Source organism: Somniosus microcephalus, chromosome 1, assembly GCF_052327205.1.
Source record: "Somniosus microcephalus isolate GS21.2 chromosome 1, FLI_Smic_1.0, whole genome shotgun sequence".
In the NCBI taxonomy this organism is placed as follows: domain Eukaryota; kingdom Metazoa; phylum Chordata; class Chondrichthyes; order Squaliformes; family Somniosidae; genus Somniosus; species Somniosus microcephalus.
In genome coordinates, this window is record NC_140987.1 from 56,415,212 (window position 1) to 56,441,489 (window position 26,278).

At 46.4% G+C, this 26,278-nt stretch overlaps 1 protein-coding gene across 6 annotated transcripts in view; it reads left to right on the forward strand.

Moving 5' to 3' along the window:
• Window positions 1–770: 770 nt before the first annotated feature.
• Window positions 771–26,278, forward strand: part of mast4 (microtubule associated serine/threonine kinase family member 4) — a 571,101-nt gene continuing 545,593 nt past the window's right edge. For 5 of the 6 annotated variants that reach the window (XM_085981755.1, XM_085981763.1, XM_085981673.1 and 2 more), the window contains exon 1: window positions 771–1,224. In XM_085981755.1, coding sequence (XP_085837881.1) covers window positions 1,006–1,224 — 219 coding nt within the window. In that variant the 5' untranslated portion in view covers window positions 771–1,005. The remainder of the gene's footprint in view (window positions 1,225–26,278) is intronic. The other variant, XM_085981699.1, reaches the window with a different exon arrangement.

Here is a 26,278-nt window from a genome sequence, read left to right on the forward strand (position 1 = left end):
TTGAGTAAACTAGGCCTGTATTCTCTTGAATTCAGAAGAATGAGAGGGGATCTCATTGAAGCAATCAAAATTATTACAGGGCTTGATAGGGTGGATGCTGGGAGAATGTTTCCCTTGGCTGGGGAGTCTAGAACCAGGGGCCACAACCTCAAGATAAAGGGTAGGCCATTCAGGACTGAGATGAGAAGAAATGTCTTCACCCAGAGGGTGGTGAATCTTTGGAATTCTCTACACCAGGGGGCTGTGGAGGCTCAGTCATTGGGTATATTCAAAACAAAAGTTGATAGATTTTTGACTAGTAAAGGCATCAAGGGATATGGCAATAGGGCCGGTGATCAAGGCAGAAGATCAGCCATGATCGCATTGAATGGCGGAGCAGGCTCGAAGGGCCGAATGGACTACTCCTGCTCCTATTTCTTATGTTCTTATGTTGAGGACCATCTGTACAACAACAATCAAGTTTCATTGTATGCCTAAGCAGGATCTCCAAACCATGAAGGGGGTCCATGAAAATACACTATCTGACTGAACTGATCTTAAATGAAAATACAGCTTTAAAAAAAAGTTTTATCACCCACTCTTTTCATGGTTGAAGCATTGCAATATTTGGATTCCTTTTTTTTGGTAACCTCTGGTCACCAGCTCCATCCCGTCAGGGGGAATGCTGGAATTGCCTCATGAAATACTGGCTGGATTGGGTGTGGGCTGGTGTCAGTCAAGCCAGGCTGCAGAGGGTGGGAAGGGGGCGGGGTGAGTGGAAGGCGAGCCCGGGAGAGACGCGCGCACCAGCATTTCCTCCGCTGCCACTCTTCAATACAACAAAGTTCTGTCACAGCCGCGCTTCCCTTTGCTTACAGGCAGGTATTAGGAGGAGGAGAGAGAAAAAAGAAAAGCACACAACATTCACCCTCTCAAAATATGATAGAGTAGCACCTGGGTTGTGTTTTTTTTTTGCTCGCTGGGCAAAAAAAATAATAGGAATTATTCAGTGCAGGCGCCACAAGTATGGAGGGTAAGCTGGAAGATTTGCCGGAGAGAGATGCTTCGGAAAGCTCGTCCGACACGCTGTCGGAGGGCGAGCAGAACCCCAGCGCCGGGGAAAATAACGACTGCTCCGACTCGGAGCTTCAGCAAGTGGCCCGAGACCAGGAGGAGGGAGAGCCCGAGGAGCACAGCACCGACGAGGAAGCACCCGAGCCAGACGCTGACGAGGAAAGTGAACGAGTATGTACATTTGATCTTTGGTGGTTCTTTATGGATTTAAAAAAAAAAGTATATGACAAGCCAAGGTGTAAATAATGTTGCATTGGTGTGTGTGTGTGTTTGGTGCCATCGAGAGAATCCACTCTGCTTCTTATACACATGGCTCATCCAACTTTGGATCCAATTGATTGCGTTTCTGTTGATCGCACACGTTGCATTGCAACCCATTTTGACTGTCGTTTAATTAATGCTAAATATTGGGAAGCCTGCAGTTATTGCAGGATGGAAGTAACGTGCAACAGGGAGGTAGCACAGAAACATAATTGGAGGATAAACAAATTCGTGCATGGCATCAGTATAGCAAAGTTACAGTCGATTGATCATTTCAAGTTGGTGTTTGCTTTAAAAAAATTTGCATTATCCAATAATTTGAATTGAGCAATGTAAATAACATGGGGAAACAACAACTTGTATTTATATGATGCCTTTAACATAGTAAAACGTCCCAAGCCACTTTACAGGGAGTGTTATGAGACAAGCCTTTGAGACCAGCCACATAAGGAGATATTAGAACAGGTGGTCAAAGAGGTTGGTTTTAAGCATCATCTTAAAGGAGGAAAGCGAGGTGGAGAGGTTTAGGGAGGGAATTCCAGAGCTTAGGGTCTTGGCAGCTGAAGGCACGGCCCCCAATGGTGGAGCGATTGAAATCAGGGACGTGCAAGAGGGCAGAATTGGAGGAGCGCAGAGATCTTGGTGGGTTGTAGGTCTGGAGGAGGTTGCAGAGGTAGGGAGGGGTGAGGCCATAGAGGGATTTGAAAACAAGGATGAGAATTTTGAAATTGAGGCGTTGCTCAACCGGGAGCCAACGTAGGTCAGCGAGCACAGGGGTAATGGGTGAACGGGACTTGGTGCAAATTAGGATAGAACAGTAGAGTTTTGGATGAGCTTAAGTTTATAGAGGGTGGAAGATAGGAGGCCGAACAGGAGTGTGTTGGAATAGTCAAGTCTGGAGGTAACAAAGGCATGGATGAGGGTTTCAGCAGCAGATGAGCTGAGGCAGGGACGGATTTGGGTGATATGGAGGTGGAAATAGGCGGTCTTAGTGATGGCGCTGATATGTTGTCGGAAGTTCATCTTGAAATCAGATAGGACACCATGGTTATGAACAGTCTGGTTCAGCCTCAGACAGTTGCCAGTGAGAGGGATGGAGTTGGTGGTTCGGGGACGGAGTTTGTGGCGGGGACCGAAGACGATAGCTTCGGTCGTCCCAATATTTAAATTTCTGCTCCTCCGGTACTGGATGTCGGACAAGCAGCCTGACAATTTAGGAACAGTGGCGGGGTCGAGAGAGGTGGTAGTGAGGTAGAGCTGGGTGTCGTCAGCGTACGTTTGGAACCTGATGTGTGTTTTGGATGATGTTGCCGAGGGACAGCATGCAGATGAGAAATAGGAGGGGGCCAAGGATAGATCCTTGGGGGAGTCCAGAGGTAACGGAGTGGGACGAGAAGCCATTGCAGGTGATTCTCTGACTACGACTGGATAGATAAGAATGGAACCAGGCGACTGCAGTCCCAGCCAGCTGGACAGCGGAGGTGTAGGAACTTGGTCCTTAAAATTAAATTGAATTATCAGGTAATCTGAATTAAGGAAAGTAGACTGTAGAGAGAAAAATTGAACTCCACCCACTGCTTAGAGTGGGTGTTAAAATGGAACCAGTCAATTTCCTGCTTCTTTTCCATCTTGCGCAATGTCAAAGCTGCTGTTTCAGATGACTGAGGCGTCTGCTTCGTGCTTTAATCCAATTCTGGATCCTATGATGTACACAGGACGGCGATGGTATTTAAACCGCCGACTGAGTGGGACGCCGGCCACAGTCGCTCGGTTCAGTGAAACTTAGTCTGCGGGAAGTTGGTGCTCCTTCGGGCGCCCGTGCGGGAAGTCTGGGCCTCAGCTGCTCCAGACCCTGCTGAAACCTCCCCTGCGATGGCTGCCCGATCTTCGGCTGCCTCTTTCTGCTCGTTTCGGGCGGACAGCTGTCCGGCGGGATGTAAATGAGGCTCTGCCGTTAAAATCGCTGGGCCGCCCGCTTGTCCAGGTTAAAACTCCGTCTTTCAACTGTCGCTTGTTCTCTTCCCCCCACCCGTGCTGCAGTACAGTTCCATGGGTGCTAGCAACCCTGTGCCTATTCTCCATGCACAGCCCCAGACAATGAATTGGACGGTTACCAATCCGTAACAGGTTTGCTGTCTCCAGCTTGTGACTGGTGTCTTGGTCCCAACTTCTTGCTTCCCTTTCCCAGCTCCGCACAGGTTGACAAAGTTGCAAATGACTAAGCAGAATTGTTTTAGCCACGATGGGCAATAATGTCTGATATAAAACCATGACATATTTCACAAGATTAAGATGTCTGGGGGGAAAATGCCTGTTTCAATGTAAAAACTTAATTGTGGTACTTGCTTATGACTCCACATGACCCTTTGCATGAGATTTTTCCCAAATCTCAAATCTTGCTTTTTTTGTGTGAGGTATTGCTGTTTTGTCTTCAAATCAGATCCTACTTGATCTGGGACTAAAAGTCGATAAATCCCAAGGACCGGATGACCTACGTCCTAGGGTTTTGAAAGAGGTGGCCATTGGAATAGTGGACGCATTGGTTGTCATCTTCCAAAATTCTATAGATTCTGGAACGGTTCCTGCAGATTGGAGGATAGCAAATGTAACCCCGCTATTTAAGAAAGGAGGGAGAGAGAAAATGGGGAACTACAGACCTGTTAGCCTCATATCAGTAGTTGGGAAAATGCTGGAATCTATTATAAAGGATGCAATAACTGGGCACTTAGAAACTAATAGTAAGATTGGGCAGAGTCAACATGCATTTTTGAAAGGGAAATCCTGTTTGACAAACCTATTGGAGTTATTTGAGGATGTAACTAGTGGAGTAGACAAAGGGGAACCAGTAGATGTGGTGTATCTGGATTTTCAGAAGGCCTTCGATAAGGTCCCACACAAGAGGTTGGTGAACAAAATTAGGGCACATGGAATTGGGGGTAATATACTAGCATGGATTGAGAATTGGTTAGCAGACAGAAAACAAAGAGTAGGGATAAATGGGTCTTTTTCAGGATGGCAGGCTGTGACTAGTGGGGTACTGCAAGGATCGGTGCTTAGGCCCCAGCTATTCACAATCTATATCAATGATTTGGATGAGGGGACTAAATGTAACATTTCCAAATTTGCTGATGATACAAAGCTAGGTGGCAGTGTCAGTTGCGAAGGGGATGTGAAGAGGCTTCAAGGGAATCTCGACATGCTCAGTGAGTGGGCAAGAACATGGCAAATGGAATATAATGTGGATAAATGTGAAGTTATCCACTTTGGTAGAAAAAACAGACAGGCAGAGTATTTCCTAAATGGTGAAAGTGGGGAATGCAGATGCTCAAAGGGACCTGGGTGTCCTTGTACATGAGTCACTAAGTGAATGTGCAGGTGCAGCAAGCCATTAGAAAGGCAAATGGTATGCTGGCCTTCATTACAAGAGGATTTGAGTACAGGAGTAAAGAAGTCTTACTCCAATTATATAGGGCCTTGGTGAGACCACACCTGGAGTACTGTGTACACTTTTGGTCTCCTTACCTAAGGAAGGATATACTTGCCATGGAGGGAGCGCAATGAAGGTTCACGAGATTGATTCCTGGGATGGCGGGACTGTTGTATGAGAAGAGATTGAGTAACCTAGGCCTGTATTCTCTTGAATTCAGAAGAATGAGAGGGGATCTCATTGAAGCATACAAAATTATTATAGGGCTTGATAGGATGGATGCTGGGAGAATGTTTCCCTTGGCTGGGGAGTCTAGAACCAGGGATCACAGCCTCAGGATAAAAGGTAGGCCATTCAGGACTGAGATGAGAATAAATTTTTTCACAGAGGGTGGTGAATCTTTGGAATTCTCTACTCCAGAGGACTGTGGAGACTCAGTCATTGGATATATTCAAAACAGAAGTCGATAGATTTCTGACTCGTAAAGGCATCAAGGGATATGGCGATAGGGCCGGTGAATGGAGTTGAGGCAGAAGATCAGCCATGATCGCATTGAATGGCGGAGCAGGCTCGAAGGGCCGAATGGCCTACTCCTGCTCCTATTTCTTATGTTCTTATGTACTTCCGCCCATCACTTCTTTAAAAAAAAAATGGCATATTACGAGTGGATCTCGATCTCCTGGAAATTATGGTCTGGTTGTACAGTTTAGAATTCCATTGGCAGGGACTGGCAAAATCTGGGGATAGGAGGCAGATGCAAAGTTTGGTTGCATGTGGGCGATTGTTTACCTGGGGACTCAGTAGGTCAGGCCTCAGCTGGTAAACCAGGAAGCAAATTAGCAGCGGAGGGTGCATCCAGTGAGGCGCGTCGGACTGTGCATGGGAACGTTGTTTTGAGCAATTAGCAGATGGGGTTGGGTAAGTTTTGTAATGCTTTTCGGAATTGGTCAATTTTATTTTTTAATGCATTTATTGGCCCAGAATTTGCTGGAGCGGGGAATCTCGCAGTGTGTCCCGTTAGTTAAACATTTTCTCCTCGTCTTTCAGCTCGATTTTCTTTGTGCTGCAAATTGCTGGGAGTGCGAGCTGATCACGGCATAGCAAGGCCAAGTCTATTTTCGAAAGCAATGAGATTTAAGGACGAGGAAAGAAACAGAGGAACGACAGAGAAGGCAATGGGGTGAATTAGTCGAATCAGATAAAGAAAGTAGAACTAGAGAGGGAGAGAAAGATTTAGATTGAGAGAGAAAAAAGAGACAAAGGAAAAATAAGATTAAAAATGTTTTTAAAATCAAATCTCTAACAACAATTTACTAACCGTAGGAATGAGACTCCACAGTTTCAGTTGTTCCCTTTCTGGGCAGCAGAGATTAAGTGGCATTGCCGGGACATAAATCCCGTCATTAAAAAGGTACTTAACGCTGTTGGGTACCAGCCCTAACTTTCTGTGCCAAGTTTAATTGGCAATTAATGTGCAAATGCAGCAATTTTTTGAAACTCACAGGGAGGTTGTGTGTGAGATGCTGTTTATGCGAGATAACGGCAGAACGACGCAAATCGTCCAGTAACTTGTGGCATTTCGCAATTCACAGCGTATCTCTTCCTTGCCAAAAGCTGCTGGACAACTTGCACAGTAATAACAGCGAGTGCCATTAAAGTTGCTGTCATTTTGCCAGCAAATTCTGGCCCAATATGTTGATCTCTTTTAATTTTAGTGATGTATGGGTAAGGAACTGTCATGGTACTTGTATGTTGGATTTTTATTTTCTTGTAATGACTGGAGTGAAGCTTGGAAAATTTGGGGAAAACATGTGCAATATGGTCAGTGAGATAACAAAACCAGAAATTAAGCAGAAAGCAAAAACACAAACTGCGCACTTAACCAATGAGAATCAGGACACCAGGCGGCAAACTATTTTTATTATATAGACAGTAATTGCCTGTCATTCTTTAAATCCAATACAATTCAATTTTATTTGTCATATATGCAGCAGACGTGTGTACTGCACAATGAAATGTTGATTTTTACGAGTCCTCCCAACATTGGAATAAATATGGCATAACAATGATTAAAAATACTAATAGAAATACAGTAATAATAAATAAAACAACAGTAATAAATAATAATAAATTATACGTTCATGAGTCTTATGGCCTGGGGGTAGAAGCTGTTTCGAAACCTGCTGGTACAAGACCGTATGCTTCGGTATCTCTTACCGGACGGGAGCAGGGCGAAGAGGTTGTGGCTGGGGTGGCTCGCGTCTTTAATGATTCCATAACCATAACTCAAGTGTTTAAACTGAATTTATTCTGGGAATAAATGGTGTTTTGGGAGAGGCACTCATTGGCCGTGATTTTCCCTATCTTGGCGAGTCCGTGGTGGCCAACATCGGTGGCAGATCTCGGCCCCGCTGTTGGCTTCTTCCCGGCCTCTGACATGACTTTCCCCTGATTGGGCTTGTTAAGCCCGCCCAGCGAGTTTCCTGGCCAATTGAAGGAAGCAGGTCTGATTACGTCATTTATGACGTGTCATCAGCCCGTTTCCTTAAAGGGACCATGTGCAAATTTACTTTGACATTTGTGCTGACAGAGTTCTACAGCATTGAGGTGCTGCAGATACTGACGAGCAATGCACAGAGGTTCAGGGCTGCACCCAGGCTCTCCCATGACTCCCTCCATATGCTTATGAAGCAAGTTACAGCACGCAGGGAGTTTCTCTTCCTTTCCCATGGGCGGAAGAGACCTCCCCAGGAGATCAACGCAGCCCGGTTGCACATTGCACAGGAGGACACAAGTAGAGATGTCGTCAGGAGGACCAGGCTGCAGTGGCGCAAACCTTTCAATGATCTCAGTAGATCACAAAATGTTACTGCAAAGCCACACTCAACCTCATCCTGCTGTGCCACTCATCACATCCCCATCGCTCTGCCTTCCCTACCCTACTCTTGCACATCCTTACTCGCACCAACTTACCTTGCACCTCCACCCATCCCTCTCTATCTGCATTATCACTTCCCCATCTCACTAGCCACCCCTCACACTCGCCTTCATCTAAGTCCAATCATACCAACTAACAACAAACAAGGGTAGACACTTGTGTGTTTTAGCCAATGTTCATGTGAAGTTTCTGTTAATGTGTTGTCAAACATTGAAATCTTTATTTTCAGCACTTTGCTTTCTTGGACAGATTTGTGTGCACCTTTGGAAGTGGCTTAGTGAGTTGCAGTGAATGGTGAGACATAACGGTACCCCCTGTAATGGTGATGAGTGTGAAAGGAATGGCTTGGTCATTGTAGGGATGCTTTATGGTGTTGGTGTGGGGTGGTGCCAACCTGGCGCATCATGTGGTAGCCAGGGTGTGCATCGTCAAGTGAAGTAAATATGGCCATGGTGAGGCCATCCCTGGCGTCCGGACAGCAATGTGGTTGGGTACTGATGCCCTCTGTCCTGTATAGCATCAGTTGGTGTGGTTGTTGGTGCTGCTGGTGTTTGGGCTGATCGTGGTCAGATTCTGAGGACCAAGGTGAGAGAGTATAAAGTGCGCCCATGTTAATGGAATAGATGGCAGATGAAGTAGAGATGACAAGCAATCTGTCAATGGTGGGAGAGGTAATGAGGTCAGACTGCATGGAGACTTGTGTGAAGACTTGCAGCATCCTGAATCTGTAGTGGAAATACAGTTTAGAGATACTAGTGCTTAAGGGAAGATAGCTGAATCAGCTGGGAGCTTTGAGTTGACATCTGAAGCTGTCAACTCAGCAGTTGATTCAATCTCTACTGACCTCCCGCCTGAGCTTCACAGATGAGGTCTCGGCACAATGGGAAACCCGTAGGAGACCTGTGAAAGTTAAAAAGCTGGGGGGTAAAAAAAGCATTGTTAAGTGGCTGTAAACAAGCTACTAATGATTTGAATTGGGTCCCCCGCTGCTGCCTGTCTGGTCTGCTCAGCGCTGGCAGACCCCACATTGGGAAATGCAGGTGTGCGTGTTTTGACAGTGGGTTCCCGACCCGCTGTCAATCATTTAAAATTTCACAGCTGACCCGCCACCCATCCCATCTGCTGAGCGCTGGCAAAATCTCGGCCATAAACTTTGAAGCAGATCACTTAATTGCATATCCCACTTAATGTGCAATACGGTTGAGGTATTGTAGTGGAGGAGGAAGCTAATTCTCAACATTTGATAGTAGTGGCAGATGTGAATAGTAACCTGGCTAACATAGGATTTGAAAGATTTAATGCGTGGTTGGGGTTGTGCATCAGCATTGTAACAATTTTGGGGTCCAAATTGTACAAACTGCTTGAGCTTTCCGCTTGTGGACTGTAACCTTATCACAACTCCTGAACTGTGAGTTTCAAAGCACACTGAAGCGCAGTCAACTGGTTTCTATTTAATAAAGTGAGCTGCATTGAAAAGATGCAGGAGTTATGACCCATTTCCAAGCTGTAATTGAATCTTTTATAAATCTTAGTAAATAATTGGATTCCCCGCCTCCCATTCAATTAGATTTGTTCCTAAATAAATCTCAAATGAATTAATTGTATAGTTGAAAATTATATTCTAGTGAAGAGAATTGTACAATATTTTACTTGCTGCATGTATTTACTCGTCCAGCTTTTGATTTACAGTCTGCAAATGTTGGAGATGTATTGGAAAAAAAAACCGCTGGGGGATTCAGTTTTTAAACCTGTCAGTGGTTGAAACTCTGCCATTCCAGTCACACAGATCCATACGAAAGAGCTTCTTTCAAATGGTAATTTGTGGTTTTATGCCATTGATTCATGCTGTTTGATGTAATGCTCAACTCATTTCTAGGTAATCCAACCTATAGGCACACTATACGGATGAGTATATTAATTCCATGTGACAACATTTGATTGAAATGTTCTTATTAGGACCACTGTTTTGGAACAATAACATTTATTAGAGGATTTGTGTCTGTTTCTGAGTTCCGAGGTTGGAATAATTGACCATGTCTGTCTATTTATCCCTATAGCTTTCAGACCTGTTCCTGACGAGAGATTTCTCCGAAAGCAAAATACTGCAGATGCTGGAAATCTGAAATAAAAACAGAAAATACTGGAAATACTCAGCGGGTCAGGCAGCACCTGTGGAATTCCTCAGATGCTGCCTGAGCTGCTGAGCATTTCCAGCATTTTCTGAAGATATTTATCCAACTTTTTTTTTTCCAGTGAATGCAACGCTTGCTGCTTTTGTTCGGAGGGTGGGGGGTAAGGCGGGGAGCAGAGGGCGGAAATTTTTCACACACTAATCTTGCTCGAGGCTTTTTTAATTTCAAAACCTGTATCTTCTAGTTCTGTGCACATCGTCCCAAGTTAAATAGCTGGGTTCTATATTGTCGATGCTTTTTGTAGATCTGGGTCATGTCTTCCTCAATCTTTTTTTCTTTCATGAAAATAAGTTAAGTTTTATGATTCTCTCCATTAGCGTAGAGGTCTGAGACTGGAATCATCTTTGTTATTCTGATCTAAACCCCTTCTAACAGTTAGGGTACACAAACCTGCCCTTGCCGATTTACACAGGATTCAAAGAATGTGTTTTGATTTAATTGCATGCCAATACTTCAGTATTATATCAGGGCAGTGTATCATCGCAAAAGGGTAGGCATTATTTTTTTCTCTTTCATCTAGGACTAAAAATAAACTTGTTAAAGCCAGAGTAGTAATGATATTTGAAAAGCAATCTTGAATCAACAGCACTTTAGAAAGTTTGCACATTTCAATTTTAAAGCCAAGTCTTATCTGTACTGATTGCCACCCATGGCATTTGATATTGACCTGTAACTGGGGCAACAAAAGCTTAAAATAAATATTGCCATCTTGAAATCTATGTTGGTGTCAAGTTAAGTCACCTTGAATCGAATAGATAATGAATGCTGTTTAAAATCTAACGAAAAACAGAATACTGAAGATGCTGGAGATCTGAAATAATAACAGAAAATGAAAAGAAAGACTTGCATTTCTATAGCGCCTTTCACAACCTCAGGACGTCCCAAAGCGCTTTATTGCCAATGAAGTACTTTTGAAGTGTAGACACTGTTGTAATGTAGGAAACGTGGCAGCCAACTGCGCATAGCAAGGTCCCACAAACAGCAGTGTGATAATGACCAGATAATCTGTTTTTAGTTCTGTTGATTGAGGGGTAAATATTGGCCAGGACACCGGGGATAACTCCCCTGCTCTTGGTCAGAAAAGATCCCAAGGCACTATTATGTTCACCTGAGCGCAGACGGGACCTCAGTTTAATATCTTACCCGAAAGACAGCACCTCCGACAGTGCAGCGCTCCCTCAGCACTGCACTGGAGTGTCAGCCTAGATTTTTGTGCTCAAGTCTTTGGAGTAGGACTTGAACCCACAACCTCCTGACTGAGAGGCGAGGGTGCTGCCCACTGAGCCATGGCTGGAAAGACTCAGCAGGTCAGCTAGCATTGTGGAGAGAGGATGGTAGGGTTAACGTTTCAGGTCAATGAGCCTTCATCAGAACTTTTGTTGGTTCTGATGAAGGGTCATAGGCCTGAAATATTAACCCTACATTCCTCTCTCCACAGATGGTGCCGGACATGTTGGTGTTTCCAGTATGAACTTAATGAAATGGCTAGGAATGCTAAGTATATATATATATATGACAGGATTCAAGATAAGCCAGATTCAAGGTTGGTTTTACACTTGGAAATCAGGAATTTTACAACGTAAGTGGCATGCTGTCCCATTTTGCGGTGATTAGCTGGCTGATAGCTGTTCACATGAACAGTTGCAGTACTGTTTGTGTTCACATTTCTGCTTGCCAATACTTGTATTCCTGTCTCTTTTTTTTGGATAATGTATAAAATTGAGTAGTTTAGGTCATGCGAATATTCATTGGAACTTAACATCTAACCGAGTTGAACGCGTTTGCCCTGGATTATTATATTGAGCTAAAAATGAAACCCCCCCCAGAATTCTCTTCAGCGGTTTATGACACACTTCTCCATCTTGCTTGTTTTGATGCTTTATGGGATGATTGCCAGTGTAGGCAAGCTAATTTGTGTATCTGCTCCCTAAAATAAAATAAAATAACACAGTCAATGCTAATATTTACAAATAGTATGTAACCTTGTATGAGGTATATGTATTTTCAGCAATCCTTCCATCTGGCAGGCATAGCTATTTTAAGCTGTCCATTTGTTGACCTGCGAATTATACTGCAGTTTTAATTTTAATTAAAGTAAACTTCACAGTTCCAATACACAATTTACAAAACTCCCTTTGGAGACATGCAGATTACTTATGTTAATTTAAATAAACTGGAATTTGACTTGAAGTTTTTAACTGTTAAAATGTGTTTAGGAATTGTTTGTAAACAGAAAATTGCGATAGTGACTGTTTATTCTATTGGAATTAAACACAGCTGCAGTCTTCAGTGAATAGATATCAAGATATAACCAAGAAAATGTGATGTGGTTGATAAAAATGTCCATGATGCAAAGTAACAGCTTTTAATTAAAGGTACAACACATGGGATGTTGCTCTTTAAGGCATTGCTGAGAATACTTGTTCCCCCTCCCAATCTAAAGTACTTAGAGCAATTTTGGTCACGAGGTAGGATGTTATTAACAGAATCATAGAATGATACAGCACAGAAGGAGGCCAATCGGCCCACAATGCCTGTGCTAGCTCTTTGAAAGAGTTATTCAAGTCCTACTCCCCTGCCCTTTCCCCATAGCCCTGTAAATGTTTCCCTTTCAAGTATTTATCCAATTTCCTTTTGAAAGTTACTATGAATCTGCTTCCACCACCCTTTCAGGCAGTGCATTCCAGATCATCATAACTTGCTGGGTAAACAAATTTCCCCATATGTCGCCTCTGGTTCTTTTGCCAATTACAATGGCCTACTCCTGCTCCTGTTTCTTATGTTCTTATCTGTGTCCTCTGGTTATCGACCCTTCTACCACTGGAAAGAGTTTCTCCTTATTTACTCTATCAAACCCCTTCATGATTTTGAACAACTCCATTAAATCTCCTCTTAACCTTCTCTGCTCTATGGAGAACAACCCCAGCTTCTCCAGTCTCTCCATGTAACTGAAGTCCTGCATTCCTAGTGCCATTCTGGTAAATCTCCTCTGCACCCTCTCTAAGGCCTTGATATCCTTCCTAAAGCGTGGTGCCCAGAATTGGCCACAATACTCCAGCTGGGACCGGAAGTGTTTTATCAAGGATTATCACATCGTCCTTGCTCTTGTGCTCCATGCCTCTATTAATAAAGCCAAGGATCCTGTAAGCTTTTTAAACAGCCTTCTCAACTTGTCCTGCCACCTTCAAAGACTTGTGTGCATACACCCCCAGGTCTCTCTGTTCCTGCACCCCTTTAATATTGTACCATTTAGGTATATTGCCTCTCCTCATTCTTCCTACCAAAATGTATCACTTCACACTTCACTGTGTTAAATTGAATCTGCCTTGTGCCTGCCCATTTCACCAGTCTGTCTATGTCCCCCTGAGGTTGTTACTAACCCTCCTCACTGTTTGCTACATTTCTGAGTTTGCAAACTTGGCCCTTGAGACGAGACGGCCTGGGACAACAAAATATGATTCACTGCCATTTAACACATCCTCCCTGTTCTGGGTCCTTGCTCGGTCCTCATAATACCCACTGATCTACAGAGCTCTTTCCTGTACTCATTCTTCCAGGATCAAGAGAGCTTTTATTTTTCTAGAGTCTGGCAAATATGGCTATAGTATTTCATCATTGGAGAAATGTAGACTTTGTAGAATACTGAAGTGGCAGGTAGTAACTGGTAGTACTCTTTTTTTTTTAATTAACCTATCCAGGGAAGGTGATGTTCGAAACAGGATTGTTACACAGCTGTCGAAGGGAATATACATGAGTGTAAGGGAGCAAGGAAGGATTGCTATATGACCTACTCCATAATTTGCTTGTAATTTCTTTTTGGTTAAACTGGGTGCAAAGTGTTCTTTACCTGGAAAGATTCGGCGCAACTACATCGTAAAAGCGGAGTTGCACTGTTTTTTTCCAAGGAAATTCACGTGTAGCGATTTGCACCAGTTTAATGCTGAAACATCACTATGCACGAATATCCTCAATCATTTGCCCTGCTTCCAAGACTTGTCAGCCAAAACCCCGTGCTGCTCCTTTACATTGTTGTGCCCCCATGCAGAAGACCACCTTGAGTATGTTTCATGAATTTAGATGTATAATAAGCTGGTGTAGATTTACACCCAAAATTTAGGCTCATCACAGCCCACAAAGCCACCTGATATTGACGTAACACAGATTTCTGGAGTTTGAAAGGTTTTTTTTGTGATTTAAAAAAAAAAAGTTTCTTAAATGAGACCTGCACCATACTTAACTGAGGAGCTGTCGGTGCCCTTAAAGTTTTCAGACCCCGACAACCCCCCTGCCCCCGCCCCCAAGTGTTCAGAGGACTAAACAGCTAGAATGGTCTTCCCAATGGGCATACCCCTGTTCTACATAATAATGGAAGAGGCTCCGAGAGCGCGGCGTCATTGAGGAAGACAGGCCGATATATTTTCCCTATTGGTGGCACTGCATTTCTGCTTGTTTAACACTCTGGCAAATTAACTCAGCAGGAAATTTGGGCATAGGTTTCTGTTGGCAAGATCGGCACAGAGACCGGCATAAATTTCAGCGTAATTTCTGTGTAACTGTGATCAAGGAAACCTGTCCCCTGCTCTTGTACAGGAATACCTCTGATTTTTCAAAGGGTTATGGATGGACTGTAATAGTTCAGTAGCCCAGCACATAATTGGATAAGCTTCATGGGTCATTCGCTGATCAGAAGTTTAAATGTCACGGATCATGTATTAAAGAGTAAGGAAACTGTTCTGTGCAGCTGCTGGCCACTTGATTACAGCTTTTACTTTCATTTCAATTTCTGTGTGGGATACGGGGATAAGGGGAATGGGGAGAAAGCAGGGACCGGGTACTGAATTTGGATGATCAGCCATGATCGCATTGAATGGCGGAGCAGGCTCGAGGGGCCGAATGGCCTACTCCTGCTCCTATCTTCTATGTTTCTATAGACCACTGAATATGATATTCTGCAGTCTCTCCCCACATTACAACAGTGACTACACTCCAAAAGCACTTCATTGACTGTAAAGTGCTTTAAGATGTCCGGGGTCGTGAAAGGCGCTATAGAAATGCAAGTCTTTTTCTTGTTTCTATATAAATGTATATATTTAGATTGTGGTGGTATGTAGGTTTAGCTTCCATGTTGGGAACCAGATCTCGGCTGTGTCAGCGTGGCCAGCTGCTTCTCCCGTAAGGAAGGAGGAGGCAACACTTGGTCAATCCAAAGCCATGATTGATTGGATTGACCCGGGTAGCGGTGGGTTGGTGTGCAGTTCAAGAAAATCACGGATGGGGAGAATCTTTGAGCGAATGTTCTGGAGCAGGAGGGAGAGAAGGGTCGTCAGCGCTATCAATTACTCATAAAAGACTGAGAGTTAGAAGAGTAACTAAAGGCTTTTATTAACAACAGAATGGAGGTCTGCCTCGAGTGGTCGACCGGTCCAGGAAAGGGCTGGGGAGCAGTCACCTTTATACTAGGACCTGTGGGAGGAGTCAGCCGAGGCATGTCCAGGCATGTACACAGTGGAATACAAACAGGACAAACAGGAATACAAACAGTGGTTTACCACATTCACCCCTTGTTTAAAATTGAGTCCGGCGGGGTGAAGTGTATTAAAAGTTAGTGTATTGGAGTCTCTCCGGAGGTCTTGTCTGCCGCTGTGATCGGCGTGGCGACGGCAGGGGTAGTGAAGCTTCCGGCGTCGAGTCCAGCGTAGGCTGTGGCACAGGCGTGTCGTCCTCGTAGATGTCGAGCGGGTCGCGGGGCCCAGGCCTGCCGTCTGCTGGGGCTGGATATCGGATCGTGGGGGGGGTGGTAGTGGGTAGTGGGTTACTGTGGTCCCCGAGGGTGCAAGGTCTCTTATGGAGACTGTGTCCTCCCGCCCGTCCGGGTATGCGATGTAAGCATACTGGGGGTTGGCGTGGAGGAGGTCGACCCTCTCGACCAGGGGGTCCGTTTTATGGGTCCTCACGTGTCTTCTCAGTAGGACCGGCCCTGGGGACGTCAGCCATGGCGGTAGCGATGTCCCTGATGTGGACTTCCTTGGGAAGACAAACATTTTCTCATGAGGGGTGGCGTTAGTGGCAGTGCAGAGCAGTGACCGAATAGAGTGGAGCGCATCGGGGAGCACATCCTGCCAGCGGGAGGTTGGAAGGCCCCTAGACTTTAAGGCTAGCAGGACGGCCTTCCAAACTGTCGCATTTTCTCTTTCCACCTGTCCGTTCCCCCGGGGGTTGTAACTGGTGGTCCTGCTTGTGGCAATACCCCTAGTTAGCAGGTACTGACGGAGTTCGTCGCTCATAAACGATGAGCCCCGGTCGCTATGGATATAGCTGGGGAAGCCGAACAGGGTGAAGAGGTTGTTCAGACATTTAATGACCGTGGCACTGGTCATGTCCGGGCAGGGGAAGGCGAACGGGAAACAGGAGTACTCATCAATAATATTGAGGAAGTACACATTGCGGTCGGAGGAGGGGAGAGGCCCTTTAAAATCAACGCTCAGGCGCTCGAAGGGGCGAGTGGCTTTTATCAGGTGGGCCCTGTCTGGTCTATAAAAGTGTGGTTTGCACTCAGCGCAGACTTGGCAGTTCCTGGTCATGGTCCTGACCTCCTCAATAGAGTAAGGCAGGTTGCGGGCCTTGATGAGGTGGAAGAACCTGGTGACCCCCGGGTGGCAGAGGTCATTGTGGAGGACCCGTAGTCTATCGATCTGCGCGCTGGCGCAGGTGCCACGCGAAAGCGCATCCGGGGGTTCATTTAGCTTCCCGGGCCGGTACAAGATCTCGTAGTTGTAGGTGGAAAGTTCGATTCTCCACCTCAAGATCTTGTCATTTTTGATTTTGCCCCTCTGCTTGTTGTTAAACATAAAAGCAACTGAACGCTGGTCAGTGAGCAGGGTAAATCGTTTTCCGGCCAGGTAGTGCCTCCAATGACGCACAGCCTCCACAATCGCCTGGGCCTCCTTCTCAACAGCGGAGTGTCTGGTCTCCGGGCCTTGGAGGGTTCGTGAAAAGAAGGCCACGGGTCTCCCCGCCTGATTGAGGGTAGCGGCCAGGGCAAAGTCGGACGCGTCGCTTTCCACCTGGAAGGGGATGGATTCGTCCACTGCGTGCATGGTGGCTTTGGCAATGTCCTCCTTGATACGGTGGAAGGCTAAGCGGGCCTCTGCCGTCAAGGGAAAAGAGGTGGACTTGATCAGCGGACGGGCCTTGTCCGCATAGTAGGGGACCCACTGGGCGTAATAGGAGAAAAACCCTAGGCACCTCTTCAGGGCCTTGAGGCAGTGGGGCAGTGGAAGTTCCATAAGGGGACGCATCCGGTCGGGGTCGGGGCCGATGACTCCGTGTTCCACAACACAGCCAAGGATGGCGAGGCGGTTTGTGCGGAATATGCACTTCTCCTTGTTATATGTCAGGTTTAGGAGTTGGGCGGTGCGGAGGAATTTTTCGAGGTTTGCGTCATGGTCCTGCAAGTCACGGCCGCAGATGGTCACATTGTCCAGATATGGGAAAGTGGCCTGCAACGCATTTTGATCTACCATCCGGTCCATCTCCCTTTGGAAGACGGAGACCCCGTTGGTGACGCCAAAGGGAACCCTAAGGAAGTGATAGAGGCGGCCGTTTGCCTCAAAGGCAGTGTACTGGCGGTCCTCAGGGCGGATGGGGAGCTGGTGGTACGCTGATTTCAGGTCAATGGTCGAGAAGACGCGGTACTGCGCGATCTGGTTGACCATATCAGCTATGCGGGGGAGTGGGTAGGCGTCCAGCAGGGTGTAGCGATTTATTGTCTGGCTGTAGTCGATGACCAGGCGCTGCTTCTCGCTGGTCTTAACGACCACAACCTGGGCTCGCCAGGGGCTGGTGCTGCCCTCAATAATCCCTTCTTTCAGGAGCCGCTCCACTTCGGTTTTAATGAAAACCCTGTCCCCGGCACTGTATCGCCTGCTCTTTGTGGCGATGGGCTTACAGTCGGGGGTGAGGTTAGCAAACAGTGGTGGGGGGGTGACTCTGAGTGTGGAGAGGTTGCACCTGGTGCGCGGCGGGCAATTTGGAAGCTGCTGGCTGCGGACTGTGAGTGGGGGTAGGGGTCCACCGTACGCCATCGTAACACTTTTAAGGTGGCACTGAAAATCTAACCCCAGCAGGACGGCAGCGCAGAGGTCAGGCAGGACCAGAAGTTTAAAATGATCGTACACGGTCCCGTCTACTACGAGTGTCACCACGCAGTAGCCGCCGATGTCCGCCGACTGGGACTCGGAGGCCATAGAAATCCGCTGTTGCGCAGGCAGGACTGGGAGAGAGCAACGCCGCACCGTGTCGGGGTGGATGAAGCTCTCCGTGCTCCCAGAGTCAAAAAGGCAGATTGTATCGTGACCATTTACCTTAATGTCCATTGTGGAACTGGCCAGTTGGTGCGGTCTCGCTTGGTCCAGTGTAACGGATGCCAGCGTAGGGGTCGGTGTGTCGCTGCGGGTATCAGATGAGGCGGTGTCGGGGGCCTGCTGCGTCCCGGCTGTCGTCCAAGATGGCGGCGTCCATGATCCCCATGTGGCTGGAGGCGTCCAAAATGGCTGCTGTACCGGTGATTCGCACACGGCCGGGGAGGTCCAAAATGGCGGCCCGCATGGCCCACACGCGGCGCTGCTGGGGTTCGGGGTGGCTTTGGCCCTGCAGACGCTAGCGTAGTGTCCCTTCTTCCCGCAGCCCGAGCAGATCGCGTTTTTCGCCGGGCAGCGCACTCTGGGGTGTTTTGCCTGGCCACAGAAGTAGCATTTCTGGCCTTGGGGCACTGCTGTCTGGCCTTGGGACACTGCTGCGGTAGTTGGGCCGTTGTTGGGGTGTGGCTGGGGTGGCACGGCGCTATGAGGCGGTCCTACCGTGTCCCAGGCTGTCATTCCCCGCGGCGTCCACGGTGCAGAGGAGTAGGCATCCATGCCCTGGTAGGCTGCATCCAACGATAGTGCGAGTTCAGAGGCCTTGTTGAGGTCGAGGTTACTCTGCTCCAACAGTCGCTGTCGTGTGTAATTGGATCTGTGGCCCGCTACAAAAGCGTCCCGGATAAGTTCCTCTGTGTACACGGCGGCCTTTACATCCTTACAACCACAGGCCCGGCCAAGCACAGACAGTGCCTGAAGGTATTCCACGGTCGATTCCCCAGGTTGTTGTTTACGACTCCCCAGGAGGTGCCTGGCGTACACTTCGTTCACTGGGCGCGTGTACTGGTCCTTGAGGAGCTTGATAGCATCCGCGTACGAGGTCGCGTCTTGGATGACCGAGTACACTCGGTGGTTCACTTTGGAGGTCAGGACATCCAGTTTGTCCTCGTCCGATTTGATTGCTTCGGAGGCGGTCAGGAATTTTTCGAAACACTTAAGCCAGTGAGTAAACTTGGTGGATGAGTCCGCCTCCCGATGATCTAAGTCCAGGCATGCTGGTGTGAGGATCTTCTCCATTATAAAAATGTTGTTAATAAAATTGATGCGCTATCAATTACTCATAAAAGACTGAGAGTTAGAAGAGTAACTAAAGGCTTTTATTAACAACAGAATGGAGGTCTGCCTCGAGTGGTCGACCGGTCCAGGATACCAAGGGCTGGGGAGCAGTCACCTTTATACTAGGACCTGTGGGAGGAGTCAGCTGAGGCATGTCCAGGCATGTACACAGTGGAATACAAACAGGACAAACAGGAATACAAACAGTGGTTTACCACACCTACTCCTGCTCCTATCTTCTATGTTTCTATAGACCACTGAATATGATATTCTGCAGTCTCTCCCCACATTACAACAGTGACTACACTCCAAAAGCACTTCATTGACTGTAAAGTGCTTTAAGATGTCCGGGGTCGTGAAAGGCGCTATAGAAATGCAAGTCTTTTTCTTGTTTCTATATAAATGTATATATTTAGATTGTGGTGGTATGTAGGTTTAGCTTCCATGTTGGGAACCAGATCTCGGCTGTGTCAGCGTGGCCAGCTGCTTCTCCCGTAAGGAAGAAGGAGGCAACACTTGGTCAATCCAAAGCCATGATTGATTGGATTGACCCGGGTAGCGGTGGGTTGGTGTGCAGTTCAAGAAAATCACGGATGGGGAGAATCTTTGAGCGAATGTTCTGGAGCAGGAGGGAGAGAAGGGTCGTCGGGGAGATTGCAGTTTAGGAAGGATGTGAAGTGGGGACGTCATGGGTTCACGTGACATGTCTGCAGTCTCAGGTACACATTGCAAATTCAGGCACACGCTGTTTATGAAATTCTGATCTGTGCTCTCGGCATGAGAGGCTCCCCATGGGTCGTGTGGACTTGTCCCCAATGTCCCTGTGGCTTGTGGCTGCTGATGGTTCTCATTACTGCCACTGCTGTCACTTATTTTGCATATAATATGCATCTGAATTCCATTCCTAAATCCCTGCACCTCTCCTCCTATCGCTCCTTTAATACCCATCTCTTTGACCAACTTTTGAGAAGCTCTCTTAATATCTCCTCCTTTTGGCTTAGCCTCTTTGAAACGCCTTTGGATGTTTTTCTACATTAAACATGCTGTATGCAAGTTGTGATGTAAAATGTGCATCTTCCTCATCATGTATAATGCTCATCTGCATTTCAGATCCAGATTTCAGCATAAAACTGCATATAATATGTGAGAAGTTGCAGTAATATTTATATTATTAAAGTTACTTCTTTATGTCAGTAAGATGCAACTTCTGTTCAGTTTATCCCACACTTTGTCGTGTAAACTGAATACGGAGGAGCTTGATGACATTATGCCCCTGCCCTCAGGAACTCTTCAAAAACTACTCTGCTACCTCTCTTTGACTGCCTTGCGTCGCCTCTGGCCTTGCCACTTCAAAATACTTACTTGTTGCTGATATTCATGCCTCCCCCTTGTAAAGCACTCGGACATGGGAAGCTCTATAGTTGTAAGTTGATGAATATGGAACACATGGCACTTTGGACTGCTTGAAATTGGGATTGTGAATTTTATCCTAGATTCTGATACAGCTAGGCTTCTCTTTTTATTCTGTATTTTTGACCCAGCGACCATGACTCCATATACAATGAGATGGCAATGAGATTTTGCTTTTTTTAATATAAACTGACCGATCTCCGATACTTTGAAATAGCATAGTAATGTAATGACATTTCCCAATACTAAAGTTATTTCCTTGCTTCTCTGCTCCCACCAAGAATGGAACAATAATTTTTCTGACCCTACACCATATTAGGCTTTGAACTAGTTTCATCAATTTTTATTCCTGCTTGGGCAAGGGAGAAAGTAGGCAACTCCTTAAAAGCCAAGGAAAGTCTAGGGCTGCGTATTTCCCCACGGAGGCGGGATGGTGACAGGAGAGCTGCTTTCCGGGTTCCAGCCACAAACCTGGCTGCAGCCGCTCTGTAAAAGGGATTTTCCCTTGATTGGCCTTGTTAAGCCCGCCCTGCAGGCTTCACGGCCAATTAACAGGAAGCAGGTCTGATGATGTCATTTGATGACGCGTCATCAGCCGATTACCTTAAAGGGACCACGTCCACATGGAGTTTGACAGCATTGAGGTGCTGGAATCACTGACGAGCACTGCACAAAGGTGGATGCTTGCACCCAGGCTCTCCAATGACTCCCTCCATATGCTTATGGAGGGAGTCACAGCACGCAGGGAGGTTCTCTTCCCTTCCAAGGGCGGAAGAGACCTCCCCAGGACACCAACGCAGCCTGGTTGCACATTGCACAGGAGTGCACAAGAGGGATGTCGTCAGGGGTCCCTGGCTGCAGTGGCGCCAACCTTTCAATGATCTCGGTGGATCACGAAACGTTACTGCAAAGCCACACTCAAACTCACCCTGCTGTGCCACTCAACACATCCCCATCACGCTGCCTGCCATACCCTTCTCCTGCACATCCTTATTCATACCAACTTACCTTGCACCTCCACCCAACCCTCTCTATCTACTTTCACTTCCCCATCTCACTAGCCACCCCTCGCACTCGCCCCCATCCTGCTTCAAGCATACCAACTAACAACATGCAAGGGTAGGCACTTGAGAGGTTTAGCCAATGTCCATGTGAAGTTCCTGATAATGTGGTGTCATACAGTGAAATCTATATTTCCAAAACTGCCCCTTATTGGACAGATATGAGCACACTTTGATAAGTATCTTGCTGAGTTCCAGTGAATGCTCAGACATAACTCCCACCACCTCTCCCCCCCCCCCCCCCGGCCCCTGCTATAGTGATGAGAGTGCATGGAATGGCTTGGACATTAAAGGGATGCTTCAGGGTGCTGGTGTGGGATGGTGTCAACCTGGCGCATCATGTGGCAGCCAGGGTTTACAGCGTTAAGTGAAGAAAATCTGGCCATGGTGATGCCATCGCTGGCCTCCCGGGCAACAATGTTGTCGGGGGCTGATGTCCTGTGTCCAGTGCAGCATCAGGTGATGGCGGAGAAGGTTGGTAATGTTGTTGGTGATGTTGGTGTTGGGGCTGATCATGGAAGGATTTTGAGAACCAAGGTCTGATTGTTTCATTGGCTCCGGTGTTGCTGCAATAGATGCCAGCTGCAGGTGAGATGACAGAAGCGATCTGTCAATGGTGAGAGAGGTTCTCCCAAAGCGGTGGCACTGGACATACAGTTAGATCTAAAAACTTGTAAGCTAAAGAAATCCGTATATGTATTTAAAAATGCAGTAACCAACAGTTTCTGCGCTCTGAAACTGACCATCTGCAACATGCCATCCTTTACACCACTTCTGCAGCTGTCAGCTTATCAGAAACATCAGACCAGACTCCAATCACGCCAGGGTGAGCTGGCGTGTTCCCCGAACAGCGGGTAACCTGTGGGGGAGAAGGTAAAATTGTAAGGAAACCTCAAATTAGTATTAAATTGGATCTTAACAAGCCATTTAATGAGCTCAATTGTATCCCCCGCCGCTTGGTGTCGGGTCAGTTCCCCGCAGACAGACCCGACACCTGGGAGACTCGCGTGGAGGCGGATTGTCGGGGTTTCCTACCTGCTGTCAATCTTTGTTATTTTGACAGCAGACCCGCCTCCAAACCCGCCCTCTGAGCGGTGACAAATTTGCGGCCTTTGTATCAGCAATGAGAGTGTGCGCTGGGCACTAACACTGTTATGATGGTGGTGCTACAAACTGTAGTTTGCATTGTGAAAAACAAAAGTTTAAAAAATTATCCTCAGGCAATAATGAGTCACCATCCTTACGCAAGTACAGGAGTGTCTGTGTTGTGTGAATAATTATTCCATTAATTGAAATGATTGTATAATTTACAACACGTGTTCCTGTCTTAAAACCAATGAGTTCCAATGAAAAGGTTTTTGATAAACATTGCTACGTGATTCAGAAGCTATTTTGCAGCAAATTATCGAGTGTGATTCATAAACATTTTATAATATCTAGATTTTGTTTTTAAAAAGTAGCAATAAAAGTTTTAATTTTACTGTTTTTTTTACTTTTTAGAAATGAGTTATTGACATTTTACCTAACCTGCAAATTTTGACTGAAATGAAAAGGCTCAGCACTTGACTTCAGGCCAGGCTTAATGATCCTACACGTGATTTGTTGTTGCGCGATAAAATTGGCATGCTTCAACAGCATTTCTCGAGAGAGAGAGGGCAAAGCAGTGCTATCCTGTTCTCTGGAAATGAAGGGTTTTTCTGATGGCGGATGATTTCAGATGTGTCTGCTATTTTCCTTTCATGTAGAAAATAATGAGAAACTGCCTGCTATCTACTGGTGCCAATTTTTCAAACTGTTTACCACCCCCCCCCCCCCCCCCCCCCCCCCAACATGTTTTTGTGTTTTAGCATATCTCTCTTTTTGGTTTCAATGTCCACATATGATCTGTAAACATAAACACCGCCAATTAGGGAAACTATCTTTGTTTAAACTGTTTTATTGTCTATAGAATCCTTTGTCAAGTAATGTAAAACCTTGAATGTCTCTCAATCTCTCCTGCTTTCTGTCCTATCACTGACCTTCCCGTTTGTTCTTTCATCCCCTTCCCCCCCTTTTTCCCAGCTCTAAACTTGCTTTCCATTTCCTGCTTTTTTCCAGTTCTGACGAAGGGTCTTCGACCTGAAACGTTAACTCTGTTTCTCTCTCCACGGATGTTGCCTGGCCTGCTGAGTTTTCCAGCGGTTTCTGTTGTTATTTCGGATTTCCAGCATCCGCAGTATTTTGCTATGGTATTAATGTAGAACCTTGTGTTGGAGAAGTTCAGCTGGCAGTGTTAGTTGTTTTCCTTGCTGCCACCAGGGGACTTCATTAATTTCCCTTTCCTCCACTGCTGTCCAGGTAGAGAAAATGGGTTATATAGTGTTCTGTATAATTTGAGTCCCGATTTTAACTCTGGATGGGAATTTGGGGGTGCGGGGGCCGAAGCAGGCGATGAACCGTTTAACCCATCCGGAGTGAGGCCCGGGAGATTTTAACTCCTGGGCCTTGTTAGCGTGCTCCGATTCAGACTCCCGCCTGAAGCCAGCGAGAATGAGGTCGCCACCGGTGGGCGGGGTGTCGACATTTGTGGGGGGCAGTCGGTCACTTTTGGGAACCCTTGGAAAGGTCCCCGGCAAGGTAAATCGAGAATGGTGGGTTGGGGGGGTTGTACTTCTAATCTACAGGTTCGAGACTGCGCTGCCCTTAGTCAGGCTTGCAGTTAAAATGGCGTCCGCAACTGGGTGATGTCATTGGCACGTGACTTCGCCGTTTAAATTAGGCCCCGCTTCTCTGAGGCAGGGAGCCTCCCAGTGCCTGAATGCAGGCAAGTTAAGATGTGGTGGGTGCGGGAATGTGGCAGGAATGCAGCATGAACGCTCTGCGCACCGCTCCCGTTGGGCGAAGGAGGTTAAAATCATGCCTACATTGTGTAGTTTACTAATGCAAAAGGCGTTTATTTTAATGGTATAGCTTTAATCACCAAAATTGTGAATCTGTACTGAATTATGATGAGGCTAAAATAACCGCTTGGGGTCTTTTCATTAGCTCTAAGGATAAAGCATTGCCTCTCTCATTCTTTTGACTCTTTGTGTCAACTATTATTTGAACTTCACTCCCCTCAATGAATGAAAGTTTCAGTGCAATGTATATTTTCTTTGTCAGTGACCTGCTCTGTTAGTTTAAAAAAAAAAAAAAAAATCCCTTTTTAGGTCTCTTCACAACACTGTTGAGAAGGCAGCTGGATGGCCTACTCCTGACCACGAGAGAGTGACCTGAAGTGACGAATCCTGGCATGATCTCTTTACATTTCCAAGTGTTTGGCTTCTATCTACTACTTCCCCATTGGCACATCGAGATTAGGAGCTAATCATGCCTTCATCAGCGCCCTTTGTCACTGCTAGGGTAATGATCTGTGATACTTGCCGTCAACATAATTTTGATCTTTACGAAGGATTGTACCTTTTGGCCTTCCTGCTAGATTTTCTTTTTTTGGGGGGGAAGGGTAATTTCTAAATGCTTTACTGTCTATAACAATAACAACTTGCATTTATATAATGCTTTAATTGGAAAAAAAAGTCCCGAGACATCCCACAGAGGCGTAAACAGAATAAAAAAATGGACACCAAGCCAAACAAGCAGATGTTAGGAGGAGGAGGGGGGGGTACCAAATACTTAGTCAAAAAGGAGAGCACTGCAATGTTTTTCAGTACCTGTCTTTGATCCAGGCCACTTTTGTCTTTCACTTCTAAATCAGTTCATTTTTGTTAGATTTTTAAGACTGGAAATCTTTTTCCTCTCTCGTTTCACCCCCCCCCCCCCCCCCCCCCCCCATTCGCTGTGAAGGGGAAACAACTACCAAAATATTAATGCTCCGAATGCAATCAGTTTTGAAGTGTTTGTACTTCTAATCAAACCTGGAGATTAATTTACCTATTGGCTGACTGGGTAAATGTGCTTTCTAATATGGTACTGAGGCACAAGATCAGGAAGGTCTTGGAGTAAGTTCCTGCTGTGTGCGGAGTTGGCTGGTCCCAGCCAGGTGATAATAGGGATGCTACAACTGACCCCAAAGGGCCTGGGCTGTGGAGGGGAGGAATCATCTCGGAGTGCTGCTTCTGATTGCTGTCCAGTGACTCCTGCTGGGAAGTATACCAAGATGCTGAGTGAGGACAGGATTTGGCTCCGTTCTGATAACTCCATGGTTGAATAGCCCGCTGACAGTAGTTGAGGCTCACATGTGAAGAGTGGTGAATTAGGAGGGAACCGTAGGGTTGCCGATGGAACTATATCCTAAAGAAAGAAAGGCTTGCATTTATATAGCGCCTTTCACAACCACCGGATGTCCCAAAGCACTTTACAGCCAATGAAGTACTTTTGGAAGTGTAGTCACTGCTGTAATGTAGGAAACACGGCAGCCAATTTGCGCACAGCAAGCTCCCACAAACAGTATTGTGATAAGATAATGACCAGATAGCCTGCTTTTA